The sequence below is a fragment of the Parasteatoda tepidariorum genome, chromosome 10 (genome assembly GCF_043381705.1).
Source record: "Parasteatoda tepidariorum isolate YZ-2023 chromosome 10, CAS_Ptep_4.0, whole genome shotgun sequence".
Taxonomy (NCBI): domain Eukaryota; kingdom Metazoa; phylum Arthropoda; class Arachnida; order Araneae; family Theridiidae; genus Parasteatoda; species Parasteatoda tepidariorum.
The window spans coordinates 634,891-662,717 of record NC_092213.1 but is presented as its reverse complement, the minus strand read 5'-3'; the positions used below and the strand labels follow the sequence as shown (position 1 = coordinate 662,717).

Genomic DNA, 27,827 nt, shown 5'->3' with positions numbered 1-27,827 from the left:
TTTCACTCCTCCGTAAAATCAAGTTTTCACTCGTGTGCGATATTTTCGTATTGTGAATCGCGTAATAGCGCATCTCAAAAAAAGAAAAAAAAAAAAGAAAAAAAAAAGAAAACATGGAGGATAGTGTTTTCTAAATTAGGCAGTGCTGCAGACTCTTTACCGTCCATATTTCCCAATTACTGTGTCCGTTGTATTTTGAGGTCGTTTAGCTCATCGTCTTAACCACAGCAAATAACGTAAGGACGGTAAATAATGAAGATAGAACGAGTAGTTTATGTAATAATAAATGATGAAGTAAATATGAAATTTTAGAAGTAATAAAAACTTAATATTAGAATAAATCTAGTTATAAAATACTTATTAACTTGTGATGAAATTTGAGAAGTAATAAAAACTTAATAATAGAATAAATCTAGTTATAAAATACTTATTACCTTGTCAACAACATACTAATCGCTAAATCTAAATTATAATTGGCAAAACAAACATTGTCTCTCTTCTCTAACTAAATGCTAACACAAATATATGCACGGTGCACTTTTCGAAACAAGAACAAATAGTAATAAACACGTCAAAAGAAGTCACATCAGGAGTGTCAAAAAAGCGAGTTCTTTCTAAATATAACAACAAATGTCGAGTTTTTTATGTTTTATTTGTTTTAATTTAATTTAGACAATATTGCTTACTGGTAAAACCATTCATATAGTCCATATATTCTTGCCATATTATTATCCTGTTTTTTTTAAAAATTATTATCAATACTAACTACCTTTTTTGTGGATGTCATATAAATGCATTTAACGCAACATGCTTGCCTAATATTCTCCACATTAACGCTTTTATTAAAGTTAAGGGTCACTTTTTGATATATGCTTGTATTTTATAGGGACGTTGCCCGGTATTTCCTGTAGCGACATTTTCCTCATTATTTCTAAATGTATAATATTTGTAGTCACCTCCGAGTGCAAAAAAATAATTATAAATAGATAAATAAATAAATAAATAAATAAATAAATAAATAAATAAATAAGTGAATAAATAAATAAATAAATAAATAAATAAATAAATAAATAAATAAATAAATAAAAGAATTATTTCACCTATTTAAGTGATAAATGCTATAATAATATGAAGTCTGACTACTTACATTAAATGATATGATTCTTTTGTTTTTCATCGTACATCATAGTAATTGGCTTTTTAATTTATAGTGTGTGCCTCTTCAATAAAATAAAATACGATATAAAATTGAAATAAATTAAAAAATTAAAAAAAACAGAGAATTAAAAGGAAACAGTACAGAATGCGCTAAACTAGTAGCATTATTCTTTATTTTGAAATTGAAAATAGGTTCTGTTTACTGTATCTGATGATTTTGGAAAATAAGGACACGCATTCCCTTCATTTTTCCATTTGCAAAAGCAATATAACGCTTCTCTACCTTAGAACGGCAACTTTTGATCGACGATTTTACATTAATAACAGTGCTAGTTTGTAATTCTTGTGATTCTCCTTGCTCGTCTTGTTGGTGTAAATTGCGAAAGAAGTCTAAATCGTCATTAAGGAAAAATTTTTGTGAAAGTATTTAACCGTTATTGGGAACTTTCTCTTGTCAAAGAACTTTTTCATAGCTAAATTCGAAAGCTAGACGTTAAGTTGGGTACTCAAATTTGTATGCCTGAATCATTAAAGCATGCAAATTTAACAAGATATTAGATTGGGAAACGTGATTCATATTTCTAAAACGTTAAATCTTACAAATTTGACTACAAGACTTTAAAGTACGGTACTCTGATTCAAATCACTGAAGCATACAAATTTATAAATTTGATTACGAAGTGTTAGAGTAGAGTACAATTTCGTCTTCAAGACTTTGATATAACTAAATTAAGTTTCTTCACTTTAATCACTGAAAGGTTCAATGTTACCATCTTAGAAAATATTTCAGTGGATGCAGTTGCACGCCAATTAATTAAAAAATTATTTGTACTTATAAAACTCGTTTTTTCTAGTTAAATCTCATGCCAAACTAGTGTTCGTTTAGTAATTAATAAATGATATTTAGTATTTAAGTGAAATGATTGATAAGTATTTTTTAAAAATATATTCAATAAGCACTGCTGTAAAACTAATTTCCAAAATTATTAAATCATTATAAAAATTATAAATTTTTTAAACAGGAAAAATCACTTTCACTGTTTCATTTTTGAATGTATAACGATATGATTTTATTAATAGGACAAAGACGAAACTTATTAGACATTCGCTCTCGCAGTTATAGTTTACAGAAAAGTTTCGATATTTCGTGTAAAAATATTTCTACCAATAGATTTTTTAAAAGTAAAAACGCCTTTTTAGGCAAAAAGAAAAAAGAAATGAAACTCGTAAAAACTTAATAAAAATGGCGGGTTCGGTTTGAAGATCTCCAAGACTTTTTAATTCAAAAATCTTATCATCGATAGACTCTAATAACCATATCATCGATTTATCACAAACACTGAAAGCAAAAATTGTTTTCTCAGTTTTCCTGCACGTAAACTCTGGTGGCAGAGAAACTGTTTTACGGTACTGCAAGAGGCCTTTTCCCACGACATTTCGAATTGGTTGAATTTTCGTTTCCTCGATGCTTCCCCCCTAACTAAAGGTATTATTGATGATAGAGTATGTTTCGAATGCACTATATCTCTTAAAAAAACGGTGAAAATAATGGCGTCGCTTTATAAGATATTGAGAAATGGCTCTTCATAAAGAACTTTAGTGGATTTTTCTTAAAAATATAAAGCAACTAATTAGTGTGGTTTAGTAGATTGAATGCTGCAAATTAAGAGGTTCGTGGTTTTTAAAAACTTCATTTTGTTTGTTGTATGATGCTGAAAATTGTTTTAAACTTAAATTACGCGTGAACAGAGAAATTTATCAAAAATCTGAAAGCAGAATAACATATAAAACATAATTATGTTTAAAAAATTACTGCTTGCAGAATCATGTTGATATAAATTTGTTAGAAGAAAAAAGATTTGTCAGATAAAGTATCTAAAAGATCACGAACTATATTTCTCATATTCTGAGTGGGTCGGGTGTTTCACGTGCTTTGACAGATAATGCCGAGCAGAAAAAATACATGGTTATTTGTTAAGATTTAAAAATGAGACTTAAAAGTATATTTAGAGTTTTGCCATACATTCTCTCTTTGGATATGTTCAGAAGTACTTTCATACTGAAGAGCCAATCAGCTTGGCACTTATGATGAAGCATATGAAATAAAAAAGTTGTATCCAATATCTATGGGAGAAGTAGTTGATGATGATAACCATAATGCTTTAACAATGTGTATTAATCTTTTTTAGATCTGTAAAACAATAATAAATTAAGAACAAAAAAATTTTGAAAATTTTAAAATTGAAACTTAAAGAATAAGAACTTGTATTAAGAAATTGCAAGTTGAAGAAAAATAACAAGTAAATAAATAAATAAATAAAATAAAATAAGATAAAATTAAAAAATATACTTTTATTGCATTAAATATTTAAATATAATATCTCAAATTCAAATTCAATTTATTGTATTCATAAGCTTTTTTTATTTAGTATATTTCTTCACAGTGATTAACATGATATATTTCATATAGTTTATTTAAGGAAGGAAACACATAAACTTTTTTTAAATAAACTTTATTTTAAATAAATAATACTGCACATACAATAATACTGTTTTAAATATTCGTATAGTTCAATTGTAATATTTTTATGTACAGCAATAACAAGAATTGAATACAATATTTTAAATGAGGTTCAAAATAAAGGTGGATCCAAAACTGAGTAAATGTGATACTTAAAATACGAATCAAAAAAGTATGAACATGAAATTCAGTCAAACTAAAAACAGGAATCAAATTATAATACTTTTTTTTTAACCTGTGGTACTTGAAAAACTATTTAGTATATATTATAAATATGAAAAAGATAAATTTTTCTCCGGGAAAAAATTAAAGCGCACCCTTCAAAAAGAACAGTAGCTCATTCTTGGGTCGTTCCCGAGCTAAGGATGGTGTTCTATCGCCTTAATATTTATTTTAAAGATTCTAATAAAATGGGAAGGAAAAATAGTATATACACTGGATTTCCATGTGAGGAAAAAAAAGAAAATGCTGTAAAAAAATCAACAATTTAGTATCGTGATTAATGACAGTGAAGGTGCGATAAAAAGCTTTTATACCAGCCGTAATAAAAATGCTATACAATTTAAATTGACATCTGTTTTGATGGTTTTTCTCTCATTTTATTCGATAGAACTCAAAATAATGATTCATTTGATATTAATAACGATTCTTTTCTTTGCCCCCTAAGGAATTATTTGCAATCCCTAAGTGTATATTTTTTTGCAATTCATTTTTAACACAGACACTGAAGCAGTTTTTGAGAGATATATTGTTTTGTGTTTCGTTTTGCTAAATATGGGTCTTAAAAACACAATAAATTAAATATGATATCAATGTAATAAAATTTTAAAAACATGGTATGTTTAAATTAAAATGTATTGTTTTTAAAGCAAAATAATATGATTTTAGGACACATACTTTGACATAACATAGCACATCCTACTGAAAATAAAAATAATTAAAATGAATGTCTATTAATTTTAATCATTATGATCATATCAATGTGTGAGTTTGCATTTAATTAAAGTTTCCTCTATTTAGCGGCGCTTTTCACAAACATTATTTTCGCAGAAAACCCCTTGATTTTCATTTGAATGGATTTCAGAAAGAAATGGAAAATGTTATAATATAATAATTATATACAACATCTGAAATTAACCATGAAATTAGTTTCTTACAGTATTTTTAAAAAACGTATGGGTAAATCAATATAAATACTTGTATATGAGCTACCAATTTTATCTCTTAATTTCGTCGTCTTTAGATGTACATGGAAGGAAGCACTTGTTTTAGCACATTTAAAAACGCATAATACGATGATATTCTTTATTTAATTCTTCCAAAGAAAGATTCTTTCATGAATAAACCTCAACATCTAGATTAAAAATTTTAAGTAAAAAAACAAGCTCGCAGATATCTAAATTCAGCAAAGTTGAAGGGGTAAAATATCTGAAACAGTCTCATCAGAACAATTCATTTGACAGACAAATTTTACGGCTTTATAAGTTCAACATTTTTAAGTAATTTGCACGTAGTAAAATTAGTTAACATTGCATTATTAATTATACGAAATGCATATATTTTGAATTTTTAGTCATTACGTCTCACAAGTTTTATAGTTTCTGAACTGTTTGTTAATTGTGTGCTTCTCAGTGTCTTAAATAGGGGAGGAATAGAAGTCAATGTCAACGGCATTAAAATGTTGAAGCTTCAAATTTAAACGCAGTGAAATTGTTCTACAGCATTCAAATTTGATGAGTGTATTTTATTTCAATAAAATTTTTTTTGATGCAACTTTGTTGACGTAGGACCAAATAAAATTCCTTAGTTAAAATAAACTTTACTAAGTTTCTATTTTAATATATTCTTAAGAAAGTTCAGATGAATCTTTAAGAGAATATTAACGGTACTTTTCGAAGCTTTTTCAACAAAAAAAAAATAAAGCATATTTAGAGTCACAAAAAGCAATATTTTAAAACTTACCGCCCTTAAGAATTTTTAGGGTTTCAGACTGTACAAGCAGCTAAATTATTTGAAAAGTTATTTAACTTTCTTTTTAAGAACACCCAATTCTCAGTTGTAAATTTTATGATCCCTCTCAATGCAACTTTTTAAAAATACATCACAAATGCTTTGCCTTTTCACAAACTAAGTATTTTCAGCATAACAGGCGCTGACTAAAAGTACTCAAAATCTAATCTTACAGTCTTGAATAATAACTGTTACAAACTCACAACAGTCATTATTTGCTAAAAATATGACATTTAATGTAAGAAAAACAAACAAACTTGGCAGTAACAAACTTTGATCCGAACAAACAGAAGATCGTTTCTGAATACACTTGATATGTTTGCTAAACATGTTTCGAGAAATGTTCTATTTTTACTCTTAAGAAAGATAAATGTTGTATTCTTCAATAGGAACAAATACTTCACGGTGTTAAAAACAGAACTTGCATTTTCAATATTCGTGCTCGACTAACAAATATGCGTCCCAAAACAAACCGACGATTTGAAAAATGAACAAAACAAAATTAGAGATATAAATGCATGGTCCATTGTGCTTAAGAAGCCAGTTATTTATTCTCCGTAAGTATTAAAATTAGTTACAAATTTTATTAACAGATGGCATTGCTGACTGGAAAAACCATAAAACAAAGTTTCGACTGCATTTTTAGATAATTTAAACTGAAATATTTGCACAAGAGTCTTTTGAATTTGTCCACAGACTGCTCTACGTTATTGCTCCAATTGGTGGCTATTTTGAAATCATGGTTTAATAGTTTTTCTTAGTCAGATACGCCGTATGTTTAAAATATTTATTACTAGTTTCAAACTTGGTGAGTAAAATTTTTTTCGTTTTCTCAGCAGAACTATGAATTTAATTGTTTTTTTTTCTTTCAAATCATTGGTAATTTGTGACAGCTGATGTCAGACAGACTAGCAAGCCATATTTTCTAATATTTCAATTTCCTTCTTGACCCTGAAATTCAAAAAAGAGCCTTATTTATAACTATTGATATCTTGGGATTCGTCATTTGCCCAAGTCCGCCACTATTCGGCAAGCTTCTTGAATTTTGTTTATTTACAGAACTAATCACCTTATTCAGTTCCGATTCCACGCTATTCTGGGCCTTTCGATACTTACACATATCGTTACCAGTGAGGATGACCACAACAAGTCCTAAGCCGAGGCAGGTGGGTCCGCTAATAAGAACAGATGTTTCATCAACATGTACAGCAGACGGATGCCGGACTGTCAGTGTGGTAAAAATTAACCCTGCTCCTAGACACACTAAAATTAGCCCACCAATGAACATGCAGTATGCTGTTTTGATTTTGGAGTTGCCTATAGGATGGTACATCGTGGAGATGACTGAGTTCGTTCTTTTCATGTTCACCATGTCCAATGTCCCTGGATCAGCAATAATTTTGCTGATTCTTTAAACACACTTCAACACTCGAATATAGAGTATATTATGTTTCAAGTCGATGATTCTTATTATGATTGATATGACATATATTTTGATATGACATATTGATATGACATATATTTTATCCGAACATGTATTATTTCTCGTCCTGATTTGTGGAAGGGACTTGTTGATTGTGGAAGTATGCGAAAGTAATACCAGTAGGAACATCAATTTGCGACAGAGTAGCACAGAACATATTATTTCCTATCATTTTTCCTTAAATCTAGAAATGCAAAGAAAGAAAAAAGTATTACTGTCTAAAAAAATATGCACATTAAAATTTTTTAAAATTAATTGCATTTATACTTAAGAAAATTGTAATTTGTGCATATGGGACATAGTTCTAGAACTTTAAGTATTTTAAGAGTCACCCAAACGTGGCCAAGACCGTCTTTTTAACAACTCACTCTTTTAAGAGTGATAACTCAAAAATGATCTGTTTTGAAAATAAAATTCAATTAAAGAAAAAAAATAAGACAAAAATCTAGACAGTCATGAGACAATCAGCTGAAAATCAGTTTAGTAAGCCAGTTTTTTTCTTTTCACCAATCTTTAAAATTTGTCGAAAGTTTTGTTGAGAGATCGAGCTACTGACTGAAAAAACAATAAAGCAATGGTTTCGCCTGTATGTTAGATAATTTAAAGTGAAATATTTGCATGAGTAGTTTTGTTCTCATATTGTACCACGTTGTTGCTATAAATGATGGTTAGTTAGGATAAATCGTTATAAAAATTTTTTAAGGTTAGCAGCTCAATTCGTGGATGAACTGTGCAATGAATTATGAAGCTAAGTAGGAAAAGGTTTTCTCTTTTTCAAAATGCAGCAAATCGTTCACTTTCATATTTTTCCGTTTTCTACAATTTATTTTTAAACCATCATTTTTGAGACTCACGTAATATTGATATCTCACGTAACTTTGAATTCTTATTAGATGACGTGGAGAGCAACTGAGCTGGTACCCCTCATTCTAAATTTTCTCACTACACAAACCGACCATTTCACAGGGGTCCAAAATACAGGGTTCCCTAGAATTTTAATATTGAATCTTTTTTCACTAAACTATGTTGCACGTTTTGAGACTAAAATATTTATATGATGGACAAAGACACATATGGCGAAATTTGAATTATTAGGCTAAAGGAATTTTTTTAAATATGTGCGAGTGGATGAAAAGTTCATTTTAAGTCATTTTAACTGCATTTAGCACTTTATAATAAAAATGATTTCATTTGGGAATAAAGATGCAGTAAGGAAATTAGATTCATGTAAATTTTTGCCTAATTTAATAGCAGATAAATATTTAATTATTTGAGTCCCTTGAGCTATGTTTCGTGATCAAAATATGGAGAAATACACTAAAAAATATCTTACAATATGTAAAAAGGCTAAAAATTAAGAAAAAACAACTATGCAATAATTAAAAAAAAATTGGATTTATAAAATAAATTTGTTTCAAACATAATATTTTATCACTTTAATAAGTTTGCTAACTTCTAAGTTACATATTTTTAAGTAAAAAAAATCATATTTTCTGCCATCATTTACAGCGAGGGTCTCAATAGGCCAAAAAGCCTTGATTGAGCACGCGTGTGTATTTATACGCGTGTGTTTTTATCAATAATCAATAAATCAAGAGAATAAATAGAAAGTTTTTTGGATATACGTCAAAACACTAGATTATCTTTTCTAAAAATCTTTCATAAAGGAAAACTTATCCAGTGCTATTACTTGTAAAGGATATTATCAAATATTAATATAATCAAAACTCTAGTCGGTTTTTATTTTATTTTCAATAACCTGGAAAATATTTAATAGGGATTTTTTTAGAATGCCACTTTTGTCCCTTTTGGGTAGAAAAATTGTTTTTGAAGGTGCTTATTGAAACTTTAATAATATATGAGAATTACAGTAATATTATTAGCAAAAAATTATAAATTTACTCTAAAAATATCACTGTAATTTAAACTAAATTGTTGTCAGTTATGCTCCCCCCGCCCACTTTTGAGAATCAAAGTGTAACCTCAGTGATCAAAATAAAACAAATCAAGGCGTTTTTGAAAAGTAAAGATCAAATGCCACATACTCACTTGAAAATGCTTTAATTGGCTAAATGTAGAATGCGCAGAAAAGTAAACGGACCAGATCGTTTTTGTTGCAAACGGGGTCACGGAAACATTACATTTGTTGTGTAGTATCTGTGAATTGAAAATATTGCATTTGAGGAAACGAACTGACATAAAGATGACGTCACAAATCAAGCTGTTTTCGGCAATAATATTAGATTTTTTCTTCAGTTATATATTTTGTAAACAGCAGTTCTATACTACCTTGAAATATTTATAAGCGCTAAATTATTTATTCCTAATATCCATAAATACATCATCTCTTGCAATATGGATGAGCAAATCTTTTTATTATGTATCCCTTTTATTTTAAATGTTCATAACTATCAATTGTTTCGAAATGATAAATCGAAGTTATTTCTATTGTTCTGTTAGACAATAGAAAATACATTATTCATAGGATAATAATAAAAGAACTAAAATTTTAGAAACAGCAAATAATTAAATCAATGCTTTCAAATGGAGTACAAATTGTTACGAGGACTTTTGCCAGATAATATACTAGGTAAATTCTTATATATTTGTTTCAACTGCATTATTCATATTTTCTCCGTTTTTATAATAAGGACTGATATTTTTAGTGTCATAATATAATCTGCAGTTTTATTTTATTCATAGAGTTTTTGAGTTTATAGAATAAAAAAGGTATTTTCTCACTTTGTATTATCCATTCATATTCAAGTCACAGTTTGTTCCATATTTCGTAAATTAATATTTAATGTTGCGAAATCAACAGGAAAATTACTGAAAAAAATCACTAATTTTTTTTTAAACCACGGTTATACCTTTAGTAAGAAGGAAAAAATGTAGCATGTTAAGCATATTATTTTTAAATCATTTTAAAATAACTAAATTTAGATGTTGAGAGGAATTGCTCAAAGAGTTTTCAAGACATAAAAGTTCAATTTTTTAAACTTTATAATTTAAAAATTTTGAAACAGAATTTGATCAAATGCTTGAAAATTATAAATTTCATAATATGTTTTTTAAAAAATTGAAAATTATGTAAAAATATGAAGATATTATAGAGCAATTTACTAAATTATCAAGTTAAATAAAAAAATATATGTAACAACAAATTTTTTTTCTCCATTTGGAACAGTTTAAGGATAAGCAAGTTTTACAATCCACTAAAATAATTCTTAAAATACGGAAAACTAAGAGTATTCTCTAATAAAGACTGATGACAGCTTTCCTGATTGGTAACACTCAGTAACGGTCTGTTAAAACGAAGACATACAATAGCAGATGTCTGTGTGCAATTGACATCATTGATGAGACTGAAGGTTAATTTTAATAGTAAGCTCTCAAGAAAGGAAATAATGGGTCATAATCAATAAAATTCACATCGTTTTGAAGTATGCTACTCGATTTCTGCAAAAGGAGCAGAAGATTTTTCTTTTTTGTATAGTTTAAGATTATTGCGCCTGTGGTTGGCTAAATATGTTTATTTTTATAAAGATTAAGGGCTACGATTGTATGAAGGAAATAAGGTGAAATGAAATGTAGTTTTCACATTTCTTTATTGATAATAGAGCTTTCGAAAAATCTCTTCTTTTTTGTGCCTTTGTCTATAATTGTTCGCTTGAAAAGTGGAAAAATGTATTTTCTTAAAATTTGTCGCGATAGTAGAAAGTTAATAATTCTTTTTTAAAAAAATAAATTTTTTGTATCTTTTGCAAAAGTTCTGTAATGGTGACTCGGAAACATGTCATAATATGCTAAGAGTTTAACTTTCTATTTTCTAGAATATGATTACTCCTATATTGAGAGGGGAAAATATGAATTCTCCGAAAAAAAGGTACTTACTATGCAGAGCATATACTTTTTTGACACTGATTTTTTACTTTAGACATTTTTAAAACTTTTTTTTTGTTACTCCAAATCCATCCAACTTTAGATTGATGGGTATCAGCTTGTTTGGGAAGTAAAGGCAGTCGGTGCTATCATGCCACTATCCTGCGATTAATCACGATTAGCACCATGACCCCTGGTTGATAATAGGCTGTTGCAGGAATTCTTTTTTTGTACTGTACGTTCAGTACATTTTATGCTATTTTATTATTAGAGTTGAATCACAAAGCGGGAGTGACACATGAACTCTCAAGCCTTGTGATAAGCTCTCTTTTGGAAATTTCTTCAATATAGCGAAATTGCATTTATATCACAAAAAGAGGAAAATTTCCCGCAGATTGATTTCAAGAGGGTTGCAATCCCCTAATGAGAATATTTTGAGTCAGCAATTCGAAATCGGAACAAGGAACCATGTCCGGGATTTGAAACTGAATTGATCTAATAACGATATTTTCTTAAGAGCAGAAGTTTAGATATTAAACAGAAAATTAGTTTTTTAATTTGTCTTCTTTGAAAAAAAAAAGTTATCTAAACTTAATTAACTTTTTTTCAGTTCATTTTAATTATTTCATGGAGAAGGATAAATTTTAATTTTTAAAATTTTTTGCATATAGTTATAGAGTCTTTCTGTTACTCATCATGGCATTTATATAGGGTATTTTTTTACATGTTGGTCATGGCATCCACTAAACGTAAGTAATAAAATCAAACTTTTCATAAAACTGTCACTTCAATCGATTATCTTACTTTTCCTTTAATTTTTCATTGTCATTAAACCCTCCGACACCTGAGTGTACATATATCCAATTTTTACAAAGACTTTCCAAAGGCATACAGCAGAATTTTTAAAAATATTATTGTAAATATATGTAGCAAAAGGGTACCAAATATTGTCCAATATAGTGAAAGCTGGAGGATATTACATACTGTAAGAAGATTTTTAATTTATATTTAATAATTTTAAATTGTTTAGACATTAATTTTCAGTCGTGCATACTCATATAATCATCTTCATTCAATGGTTTTCAGATAGATGACTATTTGACTTAACTGTGCTAAAAATAAAACGAACAGTTTGATAATTTTTTTACCTAAATGTGAAATCACTTCACGCACTACCAACACACAGCACTGCGTCTATGCTCTGCATGGAGTATATATCAGTAGATAAAGATGTGATCAGAGAGATGAGAATTATTTATTAATTATTATTCATTAATTATTATTTATTGAACAGAAATTTTAATTAATCAATGGTAAGGGATGGAGGGAATTAAAATACTAGACTTATTAGTTACGTTTTTAATGTTTTTTTTAGGTTATCCTAATTACGGAGGAATCAGATTAGTTATCTTATTCCTAAGAACTGTATTTTTATTAATTGATATTTTCAACGGCGATGGTTTTCTTTAGATGACATTAAACTGCGAGTGCACAGTCATGATGAGCAGTTTTGATCTTACATTTAATTGTGAAAATAATTTTCAAACATGCGCATGCTTTCGAAAATTCTGAAAATGAAAAAAGCAAAATAATAGTGTTGTTACCGTGTTGTTACCCTTTGTAGTCAACCTAGATGAATTATTAAAACGATTGTCCTTAAAAAAAAGGAAGAAAAAAAAACTTAGCGACACAGGAGTTTCATTATTAACAATTTTGTTTTGCAGCTATTCGATAGTTCCATCTATCTTGTAATATAAATTTTTATATTTGGATCTGAAGTCAAATCACAGTGCGTCGTCAAAGCTAAAGTAATAGCTAACAGAAAGAAAGTTCTACTTCATTTTAAACTGTATTACAGTTTTTAAAATTATATTGCGCTTGGTTTCAAATAGTAATCACACTTTTTTCGTATACGTACTTTTTATATCATGGCAATTTTGAAAGTCAGATAATAATGGATTAAGAAAAATAGTGTGCTTACCTTTCAAAGGTAAGAATTTAAATATCCTATTATCAAAATTTCAACAATTAGTTTCTAAATTTCAGAGACCTTACTTGACTTTTAGATTCTTAACATGTAAATGGCCTCATGTTCGATTTTGTATCACTCCCGGCCAAAGCGGAAAGGGGAAAACTGGGGAATTGAACGCGGTCACTATGGTTACTCCTTCAATGGTCGAGCATTATTTGCTTAACATTTACGTAGGTAGAGAAAAAACACCTGCTGTCTAGTGCACGTCACATCAATTTTTATGTTCTTAGTAAGAAGTATCGATAATGAATACGACATGAAAAATATCTTGACATTATTCGTTTTTTGGCTTTTTCCATTTCCCCTGACCTAGAACCATAATAAATTGTATTTTTTATCTCACCTTTTGGAAATGGGAGATGTTTTTACTTTTGAGTTGCATTTTTAATTCTTTTCCTTTTTTTTTTACTCTGCGAAACATCATTATTACGGATATGAATAATTCATATTGAATTACGTTTAAATAAAATATTTCCTGTGTCAGAAGTCGTATACGGTACATAAGATGGACTGTTCTTTGGTTACAAAGTTAATTTTAAAATCTTTCGCATCAATAAATATATAATATTTCAGAAACATAGGTAACATACAGTAAGTTTCAACTTTCGGACATATTGACTTCGAGACAACTGAGAACATTTGCGAAATCAACTTTTTATAAAATCAAGAATTATAATTAACCAATTAACCTACAAATAGTATAAATTTCAGATAACTAATTAATTTTTCACAAATTGTAAAAGTTTCAATTAGCTGATTAACTTTTCCTAATTGATATAAGTTGTATCATTTAGGATCTAAATCTAAATGATATAATGATCTAAATCTATTTTATATCTAATGATATAATGATAAGACCTTTTAACCAATCAACTTTCTTTATAAATTTAGGTTTCAGTTGTTTTCAATTAACTTTAAAAAAATTATGTATATTATAATGAATCTTTCCCTAAATTATATTTCAATTAACTTCCTATAAACTATATTTCCCCCAGTTGAATAAAATTGAATGACATAAATCACTTTTCGTCAATTGCAAAAGTTTTAAATAAGCAAATTTACTTTTAACGAACTCTTCATATCGCTGTACACACATTTTATTTAATTATATATGTTGTTGCTGTAGTTAATTTACGTCGCACTAGAGCTGCACAATGGGCTATTGGCGACGGTCAGGGAAACATCCCTGAGGATGATCCGAAGACATGCCATCACAATTTTGATCCTCTGCGGAGGGGATGGCACCCCTGCTTCGGTAGCCCGACGACCTGCACGCGAAGTCGAGCACTTTACGGTAGAACAGTTTAACGAGGACCAATACCGCACACCCTCGGTCCCTACGCAGTCTGATCCAAGTGGTCACCCACCCGCACACTGACCGCAGCCAGTGATGCTTGACTTTGGTGATCTGCTGGGAACCGTGTCTTAACGATCAGTGCACTGCGGGACTATTTAATTATATAACTGACAGTTTATATATATATATGATGTGTCAGTACCAATGTTCAATTTTCTAGTACTGTAAACCCAGAAGACAAATCAAACATTAGGATAAATTCACGCAACTAGCATTAATTTACGAACAGAGAAACCAGAGAAACGGCAACAATAGCTCATAAACAAAGTTCGACGGCAACTTGAAGTTCCTCGGAGAGAAAATTTCAGACAGACTCACGTGTAACAAAAAGTAAGAAAATAATAAGTCTGTATGAAACATTTATATTCTTCTTCTTCTTCCTAGAAACTAGCTTAACACAAAGTAAATAATATTGTTTTTTCAATTCAAATTGATAAAATCAAACTGGTTTATATCCGAACCAGCTTAAATCTTTTTAAATTGTGTTGATTTTTCAGACAAAACTATCTTAAAAACATAAAGAGACCAACTCATTTCAGTCCAAATGAGTTGGTCTTTCTGAAAACACCATTTAATGCTTTCTTTGCAGAGATACAGAAGCGTAATGGCAAGAGGGATTTTGAGTCTTTTCGTCTAAAGTTTACTTTTACCCAAATGGCAAAATATATAATAGAGCCTTATTTGGAAGCTTTGGCTTTATACAGGAAAATTCATAAATTTTATGATAAAAATAAGGTTAAAAATGTGTTTATATTAGAGATATCTCAAATTAATAAGTAGAAATAAAATCATTAAAATTTGTTAAATCACTCATGTGAAATGAATAACATTGAAACCAGTTGGATAAATTAATGAAATTTTGATCTAATCAACTTCTGTTAATCAAATAAGGATTTCAGTTATGTGTTGCATATTATTGATTCTTTGAATTTCCCTCGGTGTACTCTTAATTTGTTTTCACTTCACTTTATATTTGAGAAGGATTTGAAATATATAAAAGACAATCATTATAGAATTACAGTGCGTGCCAAAATGACAACATTAAATTGAATGATAATATGCTTCATTTTCACTTCATCTAAATGAAACTTTCATACGTTTCATTTCTGTTACATAATTTCACTCATAGATATTTGGCTTCAGACAAAATTTGACTTAAAAATATAGATTTTACATAAATTAACACTAACGGAAATAAGGTCATTTGTTAAAAATACTTAAAATTTTTGTCAATTATCAAGAAAACTACCTTTTCTCTTAATCACGTGACTAAGTTGAGTGGTCATGAATCCCGAAAGATCTCCCATTATTGTGTTTGAAGACAAGATCCTGGTGGGCAAGAAAAAGGCGGGAACTAAACAAAATGTTTTTCTGTAAAAACAAAAACTTTCGCATAAGAATGGGAATAAATAATTTCCATTTTATATCAAATGAATCCTGTAACTCTTGAAATCCGAACTTTTAAAAAAAAAACAAGAAGGAATTTGTTTACTTAAAAATCTGTAGCTTTAAAGAAATTTAAATCGTAAAAGTGATTAAATTTGATTTTTCTTACTTAAATACAATTTAAGTTTTTTTAAAACATTTTTAAGTATCTCTCATTGCAAGTTTAAGAAACTTTGTGATTTTTTTCCACTTTTTTGGTTCAGATATTGGCTATTTATTCGTTGTTGTTGAAAATTTATTTTTCCCTTACGAGATATTTGTTTCCTTATAAGACAGATTACATGTTTCCAAATATATAAAGTGTAACATTCATGGAGAAAGTTTTAAAACAAAAAAAATTCAATAGGGATAAAATTGTTCCTCATTTAAATTATTTATGGTCTCTTCAACAAGTAAATACTCTAATTCGTGACGATTAACAAAACGTTCTTACAAAACGTGCAATAGTTTTATATTTTGAAACTATAAAATTGTGGTAAATATTTATATTTAAGAAAAAAAAACAGTGATGAAGCAATTACGGGCTCTGGTTAGTGAAGCCACCTGGTTGCATAAGAAAATTATAAATTTTTATTTTTACTACATTTTACGGAAATGCATCACATTTTGATCAGGAAACTAAATCCACTAGACTCAAATGTCATAAAACCATTCGAAAAGTTACTGCAGCCAAACTTCTAACTTTACCTTCTTTAAAAATTCCGAATTACGAGAGTGAATTAAATTATGTCCAATATATCACAGAACATAGATAATAACTATTAATACAACCAGATGTAACTATTGAAAATGTCAATCGAAACTTTTGGAAATGTGTGTTCAAAGTTCTTGTGAGGCAAGGAATACATTTTTCCAGTGTAAGACCTTAATATAAAATCTAATTTTCTTTAAAAAAATTCAAGTAACTTACCAGAAATATCGTATATAAACCTACATAGAGTGAATGTAATTTTTTAAATAGCTAAATTCAATCTCAGTATATTTCAAGATTCATTTAAATTTAAGATAAAGATTTGCACGCATGAAATTCTATACACTGTAAACTCTTTAATAGTACATCAATTTTATTTACTGGATTTTCAGTAAATATTTAAGAACAGCAAGTATTTCAAAGTTGGCGCCCCCGTGTTGCACAAAATCAAATAGATTTCCATGGTAACGGTAACCTAGATTCTCAAATGGGTCAGTACATCTCGTGTCTACAACTGGCGGCATATTAAGAAACAAGCAACGCAAATTTTTAGTGATAAATGGCAGAAATTAAAATTAGCCAAGAAATCAGTGAAAAAAGCTATTTATGAAGAAATTACTTGCTTCAAGCATGACTTTCATAATAAGTTCCAAGTAATATCATTTATAGTCCTAGTAAACCTAAATAAAATTTTTTTACTTTGAGTTTTACTTAAAATTTTGGAATAAGGAAGAAATTTCTTTTCTGTTCTTTAATAGTTTGTGCAACTCACAACATAGAAAATATTTCCGCTTAAGAAATCTTTTACTATAATCATCCTGCACATAGACTACGAATTCAGACGTTTAAATGTTAAACATTTATTTTGTCAAAAGAATTATAGTAACTTAGGAGGACACTAAACCACAGGAGAAAACCTTCATGGCGAATACTATTTCATCTTCCATTTGAGGTATGAAATTTAGTTTATATCAGAATATCAAAATACGAGCAAAGTACGGTACGATTACTATCAACTGAGAAAATTTAAATGTTTTTTTCTTAAAAATGCAAGGCTGTATAATTTACTCTCGTTTTATATGAGCTCACTTTCCTGTATAATTTACTCTCGTTTTATATGAGCTCACTTTCTTATACTTTTAGTAATGTAGTTGAAGCGGAATTTGCCACAACAGGTTTTTCCCAATGATATAGTGGCCTCTGAAGGGAAAACTATCGTAAAGTTTTATTAAAATAAAATTAGTGATCACTCTGAATTTTTCCGTATGCCACATTGTCCGACTGTTTGACAAAGTTGATAAAAACATGAAGATTTAAAAATCTTAAAATTCTGCAATTTCAAAGAAAGTGTTCTAAATTCGTGATTTTGCAGTTATTAAGTAAGACAGACTCAAAAGCAAATAAAATGGGTTAGTTTATTAGTTTAAAAACGTAACATTTAAAAATATGCGCAAACAGGTTCAACGAATTTACACATTATGTACAAATTATATACAAAATCCAGTTGTCCTGAAGATTCTAATTCCGGTTGAAGAACTCTCCAAGACGATCTGCAAAGTTTCTCACTCTCATTGAATTAGAGTCCGCACGGTGTTGAGAACCCTCGCGAGTCTGAGATTCACTGACGAAGGCGGAGTCCTCGGAGTCGTACGACGGCCATCTCTTAAAGTCCCCATCATTTTGGGACTCTGGATCGGGATACTGCAATAAATATTTGGGCATTAGATTTCTTTGACACTTGTTTTTAGTAGACACTGTTTTTGAAATGTTAGTAGACATTTAGAAAGATTTTCTAGGAATTTCCGGCCAGCCATTAGGACCATTTTGAACTTGAAACGGTTTTCATAAATAATCATTCTTAAATCGTGAAAGAAAAGAAAGTTTAATACTTTTATTCCTTCACAATATGACTGAGTTGTCTTTGTACCAGGAATCATACAGCGCAACATTATCACACTATCTGCAGAAGGTAACCCTTTGAAATGGTCATTCACTACGTTAACTTAAAAATTTGTCGTTTGATTACTTTACTGTGAATTCATATAAACATCTGCTAATTCTCCTCAACCCAATTTTAAACCTTTTCAAAATTATAAAGATAAATTTACAGCATTCTGGAAATATTACTAGATTAGATTTACATGGTATAAAGATTTTTCAAAACTCATTTAATGAAAACAAATTGAATGTTTAAGGTAATATTTTACAGCCACCAATGGGGTCAGAAAACAGAAAAATTTGTGTATTATGAAAATAATTAAGCACTATGCATTTATGATCAGATTTTAACTTTTTTTCTTCGTGATTTGCGTTATTTTCAGTTTTCCCCTTCTCCAAACGGGTAAGTTATAAAAGAATTTTTCATAAATCGTAAGTCAAGAATTTAAATTACAAATCCAAAATTAGTTGCATAGTTATGTTTTGATTTTGTAAGGAAATCAGCTGAAGTTTTAAAAACCATCATTTCGTTTAATTTTATATTATGAAGCTCTCTGTATAATCAGAATTATTGAAAATTGACACTTCAATAAGTCTTAATTGCTAAGCGAAAGAATCTTACCACACGTGGCTTTTTGCCGAACAGTGGATTACCAAAACTACGTGAGGGATTTTTTAGAGCATCAGCCTGACCGAGCATTAGTTCGTCGCAGGCGCCACCATCTTCTCCGTCGATAATCAAGCGGCTACTTTTTCGGCCAAAGCCAGACTTCCTGAATGTCACAGCAACGTTTTCACTCATTCGGCTCAACTTCTCCCTAAGAATACAGGACAGAAAATTAGAAAAAATGGCGCCTGCGATTAACTTATCACAAATGCAATATATCACTCAAGTGAAAAGTTTTAAGGCCGCTTTTCGAAGGCTCACACCAAATAACTTAGACTTAATGGTCATGAAAATATATTATTCACGCGAAGTATTTTCTATCAATGAATTTCAGTTACAAGAATTCAACCCAAACTAAATTACTGTTTTACATTTAAGTTGAAAGCATGCAAATCTAAACGGTAAACAATTTTGAAGCAAAGAATAAACTAAAATTTAGATTCGGGGGCGCTACTCAAAAATTAAAGGACAGGCCTAATCGAGTATATTTGCGTCAAAAAGTTCAAATCAGTCGTTACCTTTGACACATTTAAGTCATGATTAAAATGAAATTTAGCGTGTGAACCAGTTTTATTTAAAATTTATAAGCATAGAAAAATTTTTTACCATTTAAAACTTTTAATGAGACCCTACAGCTTAGAGCTGCATCCATTTCATAATAAATGGGTATACTTAAATATATAATTTATGCAAGTTTGGGCATCTATCCGTAATGGTAGCAAAACTTTTGCATTCATGTTCTATTTCTGTTTCAACAATTTTAATTTAACATAATTTTTAACTACATTTAAACATAGAAAAAAAAGGGGGACCAGGAGTTTTCTTAATAAGTTTCAAGTGATGGCCAAAGGTGACTTTAGTATTTTCCTATAATAGCACTTCAATATTTTTTACTACCACTGAGGAAAAGCTTTCTTTGAGCAAGCATGTATGAAATAGAAATAATCTAGTTTGGTAGCACTAAAACCCCAAGAGTATGGACATTAGGGCACAAACAGTTTTATTTGGGATTACTTGCGAACAAGAAATAACAGGGCCCAAATAGTTACCAATTTTTTAAACTTAAAATTTAATTTTCCCAAATTCCCACAAATGCTTCTTAGAACCATTATTCGCTTTTCCCATTTATATTAACCGAGCAATTGTAATTAACAGATTTTTCATGAGATATCCAACTATAACTATCTATCTCAAACTTAAAAATTTCAAATTAGTAAATCTAACACAGTATTATTTAATATAGTAGTACTCTTATTAAATACCTATTTTTCTGGCACAAAAGGTAGACTAGTACAATAATGGCAATGACAATGAGCGCTAAGAAGACTACTACAACCCAGCTGTAGTCTGTAACAGGCTCAGGACCAGCAGCTTTTGCCCGCCTCTCACACACATCACCTAGGTATTCAGGGGGACACCTGAAAATGCGAAAATCTTAGCTTTATATCACAGTAAAAAAAGTGCCATCAGTAGGATTGGCTGTAGAAAATAAGACTTGTGTTCTACAGTTATCTATTTGAGCAATAGTTCAGTAGCTGTAAACAGAGATGTCACTCTTTGAAAAAGTTTTATTGAAATTATAATCCGAAATTCGTATCTCTTAAAATATTCTATTTAAAAAGAAGCATTTTTCTCCATTTAATTAGAATTAGACTATTGTTAAACTTATTTAATTGAGTGATTCTAACGTACGTCTCCACAGTTCCCAGTTTTCTTTCAAAATCTAACACTTATTCAGAGAACCACATACAGTAAACAGATTTGGCATTTAGAAACTCCAATTTTTTCAAATCTAGGGCAATTCATATAGTGTGTGAAAAGAACATTTTCAAATTTTGCAAATTCTTATCTTTAATTGCCAAACATCTCGCTGTATTTCCTCCATTCAAAGATGAAAAGGCCAATTAAATATTGTTTCTCAATTTTACTTACGGTTTTATTCTGATACTTATCTAACTTATTCCTAAGATATACTTAGATAAAGTATTGATCACTGTATTTAATGAATAGAATGAACCTAAAAACCATAATCACTATTGCTTTAAGGTGTACGATTTAATTCTACATTTAAGACTGAAGCAAAACTTTTAATAGCATGGTTCAAAACTCTTGAATTTTAAAAGTTTGTTTAAAATAGCAAAATAAGCAGCTTACTTTTGACTGACATTCGTAAATTATAATCTCTAATTTAGAGAAGGATTCAGCCTTTCTACAGGCTTAAGAGATTTTATGGTTTTTTCAGCTCATGTTAAAATGTCTTTTCTTTGAGAATCAGGTTTTAAAAATAGGCAATTGTTTTTAATGTATTACATAATTTTATTTCACTTTTAATTTGGAAAATTAAACCTTATTAAAATTTGAGGAGTTGGTTTTTAATTTTCCAGATCACATTTAATTTATAAACTTTGATGTAACTTATCAAGCAAATTTTCCTTTGTGAAACTTAATTTTCATTATGGTGCACTTTTGAGTTTAAATTTAACTGACAATCCTTACAGAAAAAATTCTAAAAGACATCCTCTATTTTTAAAGTTGTAACACAACACAACTGAACAAAAGCAAATTAAAATAAATGCCAAAGACGGAAGAGTGACCATAAGGAAAAAAAAGAATCAAAACCCTTTGAATGTTTCCTTGTTTTACCTTCTGAAACTATAGGACAAGTCCCGATTGAGACTAATGTCAGAGACTTATTTTTATTCTTAGAAATATTTTAATACGAAAAAATTCTTTTGAAAAAGTTTTATTGCATGAACAAATAAATTCAAAATTTAGTGTTTCTTTAATAGTAGAATGTTCTTATTTTCAAATTTGTTATTATACAAAACACATTAGACTAACAAGATCTTTGCTTTCATAGACCTAAACAGCTCTTCTACCATGGTCTTCAGATTCGGTGAAAATAAGATTTTGCGCTCTAAAAGGTTTACTATACGGCCCATCTTCACTGTATAATAACTCAGGGGAAAATTGATTTGTCAAAACTATCTTCAAAAATGCAACAGATGGCCCTCCAATCATTTTTGTGATAAGACATAGTCGGTTCCTCCTTTTTAGTCTTCATTTATGCCATTTAAACTGTTAAGTTACTTTTTATCAAATTTACCTTTCTTATTTCCTCTTGTAATTCAAGCCTTCTACCAACCAGAGTAAAAATCAAATTTCTATTTTACATGAATAGTTTTTTTTATAGGAAAAGGACTAAGAATCTATGTCAAAAATAAAGTAGATAATGTTCGAAAAAACTTATTGCTAACTCCTGCCAACTTTTATCTATTGCACTGGGTATCACAGTATTAGAACCCTTCACGGTCAAAAACCCTTCGACTTTTATTCGGGTAGAACACGGTGTGCAAATTCGAGTTCAGTTTGCTATTTAGATTTTTGCTAAAAATTGTTATCGTAAAAACCCTTTTTTAAAGTATCTGATGATCATAGTTAACTCAAATTACTTTAATTTCTTTTTAGAATTAGAGTCTGCTCAGCTTCTTTCATACTAAATAATTTATGTTTCAAAGTCAGATTTTGGTCGCTACTCTTTCGCAACTTCCTATAATCATTCACAGTGTACCAAATAATTGTTATTAGAGCAAATAAAGGCTACTATGTTCTCACGGCATAAGACGTCAATATCTGTAACTAGGGAAAATTTCAATAAAATTAGTAACATGCCACTTATTTACCATGAATAATTTTAATCCTTTTAAAATTAGTAGCGTCGTTAAATTTCGAAATTTCTTTTACATCCAAAAATCTATCAAGAATATGGACTTTAGTATGAAAAGAAAAATTATAAACTTTTAGTACACGCCCATTTGAAGCTAAACAATGGCGATTTTATTGCATTTCAAAGTTTAATCATATTATAGTGTCAAATAAAATTACCCAAAATAACCCTTGCTTATATTTTTCAATTCATTCAAGCACTAAATATTTCGAAATATGAAGGAACTTCACCAGCCGTTATTTTTGATCTTTGAGGAACACCCGATCATATTTTGCAAAAGTTCTGAGATTTTTTTTACTGTAGCATTTATTATGTAAAAGTTACTTACTGACAATAAAGTTTATTGCCCACAACAATGCAGTTGCCATTTCTTTGGCAGTAATTCGGTGGGCAAGTGATAGCTGGTACATTTGTCGGCTTTTGTGTTGGCGCTTCCGTTGAACTTAAAGTGCAAGTCTCGTTGTGATCTTCATAACCATCTGCGCACACACAAGTTGATTCTGAACGATTTGGCAAACAAAGATGTGGGCATTTGTTATCAAAACAGCGATTTTTACCTGAAAGAGAAATTTTTTCACATTGAATTGAATGTACGCTAGTTTCATTCGAGACTCTAGAAAACTGTTTGAAAAAAAAATGGCTATTCAGTTTTACAATCCAAATTTAAAACTAAACTACACACCTGCTTTTTCCTAACTTATTTAAGATACTTAACATAAATAAGAGGCAACGTCACGGATTTCAGGGTCTGGTTGTCAGGTTTTTGGACGACCTCTTCGTATTCTAAACAATTTCATAACTAAATTCCTATAACAAATTTGCCAACACAGTGACTTATGGAACCTGTGACATCCGTAAAAAGTTAAATAAGTTTTTCCTTAAGAAAACTGATATTTCTTAACGATACTTTCTTTAAAAAGGGAACTCAAAAACAGAATCTAATACTATGGTCGTTTTATATTAAAAGCTGATCTTTGTATTATGAATGCTTAAATGGACAAACAAACGCTGTTGTGAGATTCTGCTAGACTCAAATTAGAAAGTTTTTTCTTGCGAGACTAATCTCTGAATTTCTTAAAATAAATTTTTTGTGGGTATATGCAAAATTTTCCCATTCCTAATATGCTTATACATTTGTTATATTCTGATAAATTTCAAGTGAAATTTATGCTTTGTGCATAGAGATGTCTACAAGGCTGGGAACCGCATTTGCTTACCCCTGGACAATATTAGTTACAAATCCATTCCTCAAAACAATCTAATTTCCATATTTTGCAAGCCTTTTTCATCACCTCTTGACAATCTGCATTTAATCAATTTGAAGCTTGCAAGTGATGTCATCGTGGGTAAATCATGGCATATGTAGATTCAGAAACCAATCGGGTTAGACATGACGTCAGTTAACAATTAAATACTTCACGAGTTGCAAATGACAGATTTCCGCAATATTGTAGTTAATGGCAACTAGTTGTTTACACCCTTTTGCTTAGAAATTAAGTGTATACCGATTGGTTGGAGCGGGTCACTGACCCTTTTTCCTTAGTAGGCCGGTCAAAAGACTTCAGCTTAGATATCTAGAATTTGGTTATTCCACTTTGCTATAAACAGACGATTTTGCTTTGAATTCAAATGTTTTGATTAAAACAGACTTCCTTTCATGCTAAATATTCCAAAGCTGCACCAATTTTTCGTTACTATACCATAGAAAATTATATATGAAGAAATTTTTGGAGTTTACGTAGAACGATCAACCCACATCCAGTTGAATATTCCTTAAGTGTTTTTAAGAATCGTTAAAATCTTGACCAAAATAGAATTAACTATATTGTAATTTAATTTTCTGATAGAAATATTGAAAATATTAGTACAAGAAATAGTGACTTTATGAAAAATTACGAATTTTATCAAAAACAATCGTTTAACGATCAACTCCACAAAAGTTCAAATTTGGAGTGAGTTACGAAAGCTCCGTTTCCCGTTGGCCGTAGCTCAAGTCCGCTTTGATTGACAAATTTTGAACTACATACTAAAACTACATTCTGTATAAAAGGTACTATTCTCTACTTTAACGCAGTGCTATAAATGATAATTTAAAAAAATATACAACTTTGGAAAGTATAATAAAATAGTTAATATATTAAGTGCTTAATTTAGTAGTTTTAGTAAATTTTTCAGTCAAGTTGAACAGGTTGTACTTTGTACAACCTTCGAAAAGAATGGCTTCATGGAAGTGGTGCTGCTGCTACTTCGCAAAAAGTAAAAACTTTCTATCATAAAATCGCAACCCAGATTTGTGTAATTAAATCCTTAAAATATGCTAATTTTTAACCGACGTTAGAAGCCCTTTATTTTTTACTTTTGCTGTAACACACACTTATTGACAACAATTTGTGAAATAAGATTATTACCCTTTGGTTGCTTCACTTTATGGAATATCATAGTGACTTCTGCTTTGACGTTGTCCGAATGAACTGGAACACAGTCTTTGCCACTGAATTTATTGCATCTGTATATGGTATCGTTGTAGTCTGAAAAGTACAAGTAGTCTTCGAAGACTGTCATGCTCATTGGATTATACGATTTTCCTTGCAACAGAATTTTCCTGTAATTCATAAGAAGCACAGTCTAATTTAAAATCGAACTAAGCATAAAATGTTATTGCCAAGATTGAAAATTTGGTTCTATGCGTATTACTAAATAAAAATAAATAATTTATAAAACAGAACTGGGGTATATTTGTAACAAGGGAATTAGAAGTGAAATATAATAGTTTTCTGTAAACTTGATATCCATCAGCTAAGTTCAGATATTAAAAATACAGGATTCTACCCAATGAGGATAGAACCATTTTACAGGTTAAGGAAGTTTTCATCGAAAGTAGTAACAAATTTTACATTCTTTACCAACCAGCTTTCGTGACAAACTGACAGAATTGTGCACAAGCTGGTACCCATCTTTATTTGAAACTGAGTGGGCTTTGAGTCATCATTTGCGATCAAAACCTAGTACTTCCCAATGACAATTAAGTGCTTTAACCATTGAGTCACAGCGGCTCATATTGAATGGGAAGTTTTAAAAATTGCGAGAGTGAGAGTAATTTAACAACCTGTCACTCGTTAACGCACAGTGTAGGAGTATTAAAGATTATACCCTTAAAACGCAGATATACCTTTATAGTTTAAAAAGGTAAGGAAACTTGTTTAGTAATCTAGATTTTATTGCAGTAATCAAATTTCTTTTAAAGCACTAGACATAAGATTACGTTACATAAATATGAAAACACTAGAGATCTATAATATCCTCAATAATCGGGAATTGCATTTCCTCCGTAAGAAATTTTCCTGTTCACTAGAAAGTGGAAAACTAAGCAAAAAGTAAAATTGCTTAGAAGTTATTAGAATAACTTAATTTAAGCAAATTAAAGAACATCTTAAAAAATTTTCATATTTACTTTAAAAAATTCACATTTCAGTCAATTCAGTTTTAAAATCTATGTATTTAAGAATACTTTTACTCCGTTAAAAAAAGTTAACACATTAAATTAACAATTAGTGTACAAGTGTACCCCTCTCTTGTTCCATATGTTCTTAGATTAAATGAACAGAAATTCTGATAAAACACGAGATTAATGTTGAAGACAAAAGTTAAATGTGAAAGTTTGTTTTTTGATTGAGCTTTTGAATAAGATTTTTATGCATTAATAGCCGAATACCCTGTCTCAGCATTAGTTTAAAAGCTTATACTATACCCTATCATTCATGTAGCATTATCAGTGACGAAAAAAACTGATTTCAGACATTTTATTGATCACAGTATACATATGACACTCAAGTTAACACAACTAAGCAATTATTTCGATGAATTTGAACTTTATTGCACCATTTCATTTCAACTGCACTTTACCTCAAACCACTTAGATTTATAGAAACAATTTTTGGAAGCTCTACTATAAAAAAGATAAGCTTGCCTTTAGATATTTTCAAACTAGTTGGGGGAGTCTTCCAGATTGTGTAGGTGGCATTAAAATTTTTTTTAAGAACAAGAAAAGTGAAAGTATTCAGTGTAGTTAGATTTTATAACAGCCGAACCATATTTCAGATTATGGCAACCAATGTTCACCTCCATTGCCTTATAATTTTGAATCCAATCCAGAAGGCAAGGGAACTCCTCGATCAGTGCCCTCAGAGGTATTTGTTATGAGAACTTTGGGGAATTCGTTATCCAGACAGATTTACCGTGCACCAAGTCACCATTTAATACATAGGGAATCTTTGGCCGGCTGTATTCTAACTTCCGTTCAATTGAACACTAGTCCAACGCCCAACCAATTAGGTTATCCCAGCTCGATGTAGCTAGATTGAAAAACTAAGCTAGAAAATATCGACAAAGGGTATTATCTTTTTAATTTAAGAGTAAAAAAGTCTTTCAGTTGTAGCCAATCTAAATACTGAACATTGCAAAATATTCTTCACACGCATTTGATGCCTAGATTTTGGGATTCTAGGAAGATTGGTTCTGGACTAAAGAGAAATTCTTACTTTATTAAAAAAATTTGCAAAGAATTTCCTATTCATATACGTAATTGCTAAAAAGTATCACGATGAATTATTTTAAAAAGTATGATTTTAGTACAGAGCAGATTGAATTTGACTTATGAAATTTAAAAGTTAAAGAATTTAAATTCTTAAAATTTTTGAGCAAATATTGAAATACGAAATCGTTACAAAATTCATACCACAGGAAAGTCATTAAAAATAAGGAAATTCTTGATTATAGTAATTAAAACTAAAGATAATTCGGAGATAACATTTTATCAATGAAACTATTCGAGAACCATAACATCCTTAGTAATCAGGGTTGGCATTTCCCTCCGGAAGAATATTTAGGTCACTTCAGGAAACTATACAGAAATAAG

The 27,827-nt window shown here is 29.6% G+C and overlaps 1 protein-coding gene and 1 long non-coding RNA gene across 3 annotated transcripts in view; both read right to left on the bottom strand.

The window, feature by feature from the left end:
- Positions 1-3,665: 3,665 nt before the first annotated feature.
- On the bottom strand, positions 3,666-13,217 carry LOC122271590 (uncharacterized). The gene is made up of 3 exons (XR_011638009.1): positions 13,036-13,217; positions 9,222-9,329; positions 3,666-7,356 (listed from the first exon to the last, which is right to left on the bottom strand). It is a non-coding gene; the product is annotated as an uncharacterized lncRNA (long non-coding RNA).
- A 4,759-nt stretch (positions 13,218-17,976) lies between these two features.
- The window catches only part of LOC107447801 (vitellogenin receptor), a 50,403-nt gene continuing 40,552 nt past the window's right edge, over positions 17,977-27,827 (bottom strand). The window contains exons 26-30 of one of the 2 annotated variants that reach the window (XM_016062825.3): positions 25,321-25,514; positions 23,241-23,469; positions 20,448-20,603; positions 19,141-19,336; positions 17,977-18,281 (exon numbers count right to left, since the gene is read on the bottom strand). In XM_016062825.3, the coding sequence (XP_015918311.1) occupies positions 18,099-18,281; positions 19,141-19,336; positions 20,448-20,603; positions 23,241-23,469; positions 25,321-25,514 (958 nt within the window). In that variant the 3' untranslated portion in view covers positions 17,977-18,098. The remainder of the gene's footprint in view (positions 18,282-19,140; positions 19,337-20,447; positions 20,604-23,240; positions 23,470-25,320; positions 25,515-27,827) is intronic. The other variant, XM_016062826.3, reaches the window with a different exon arrangement.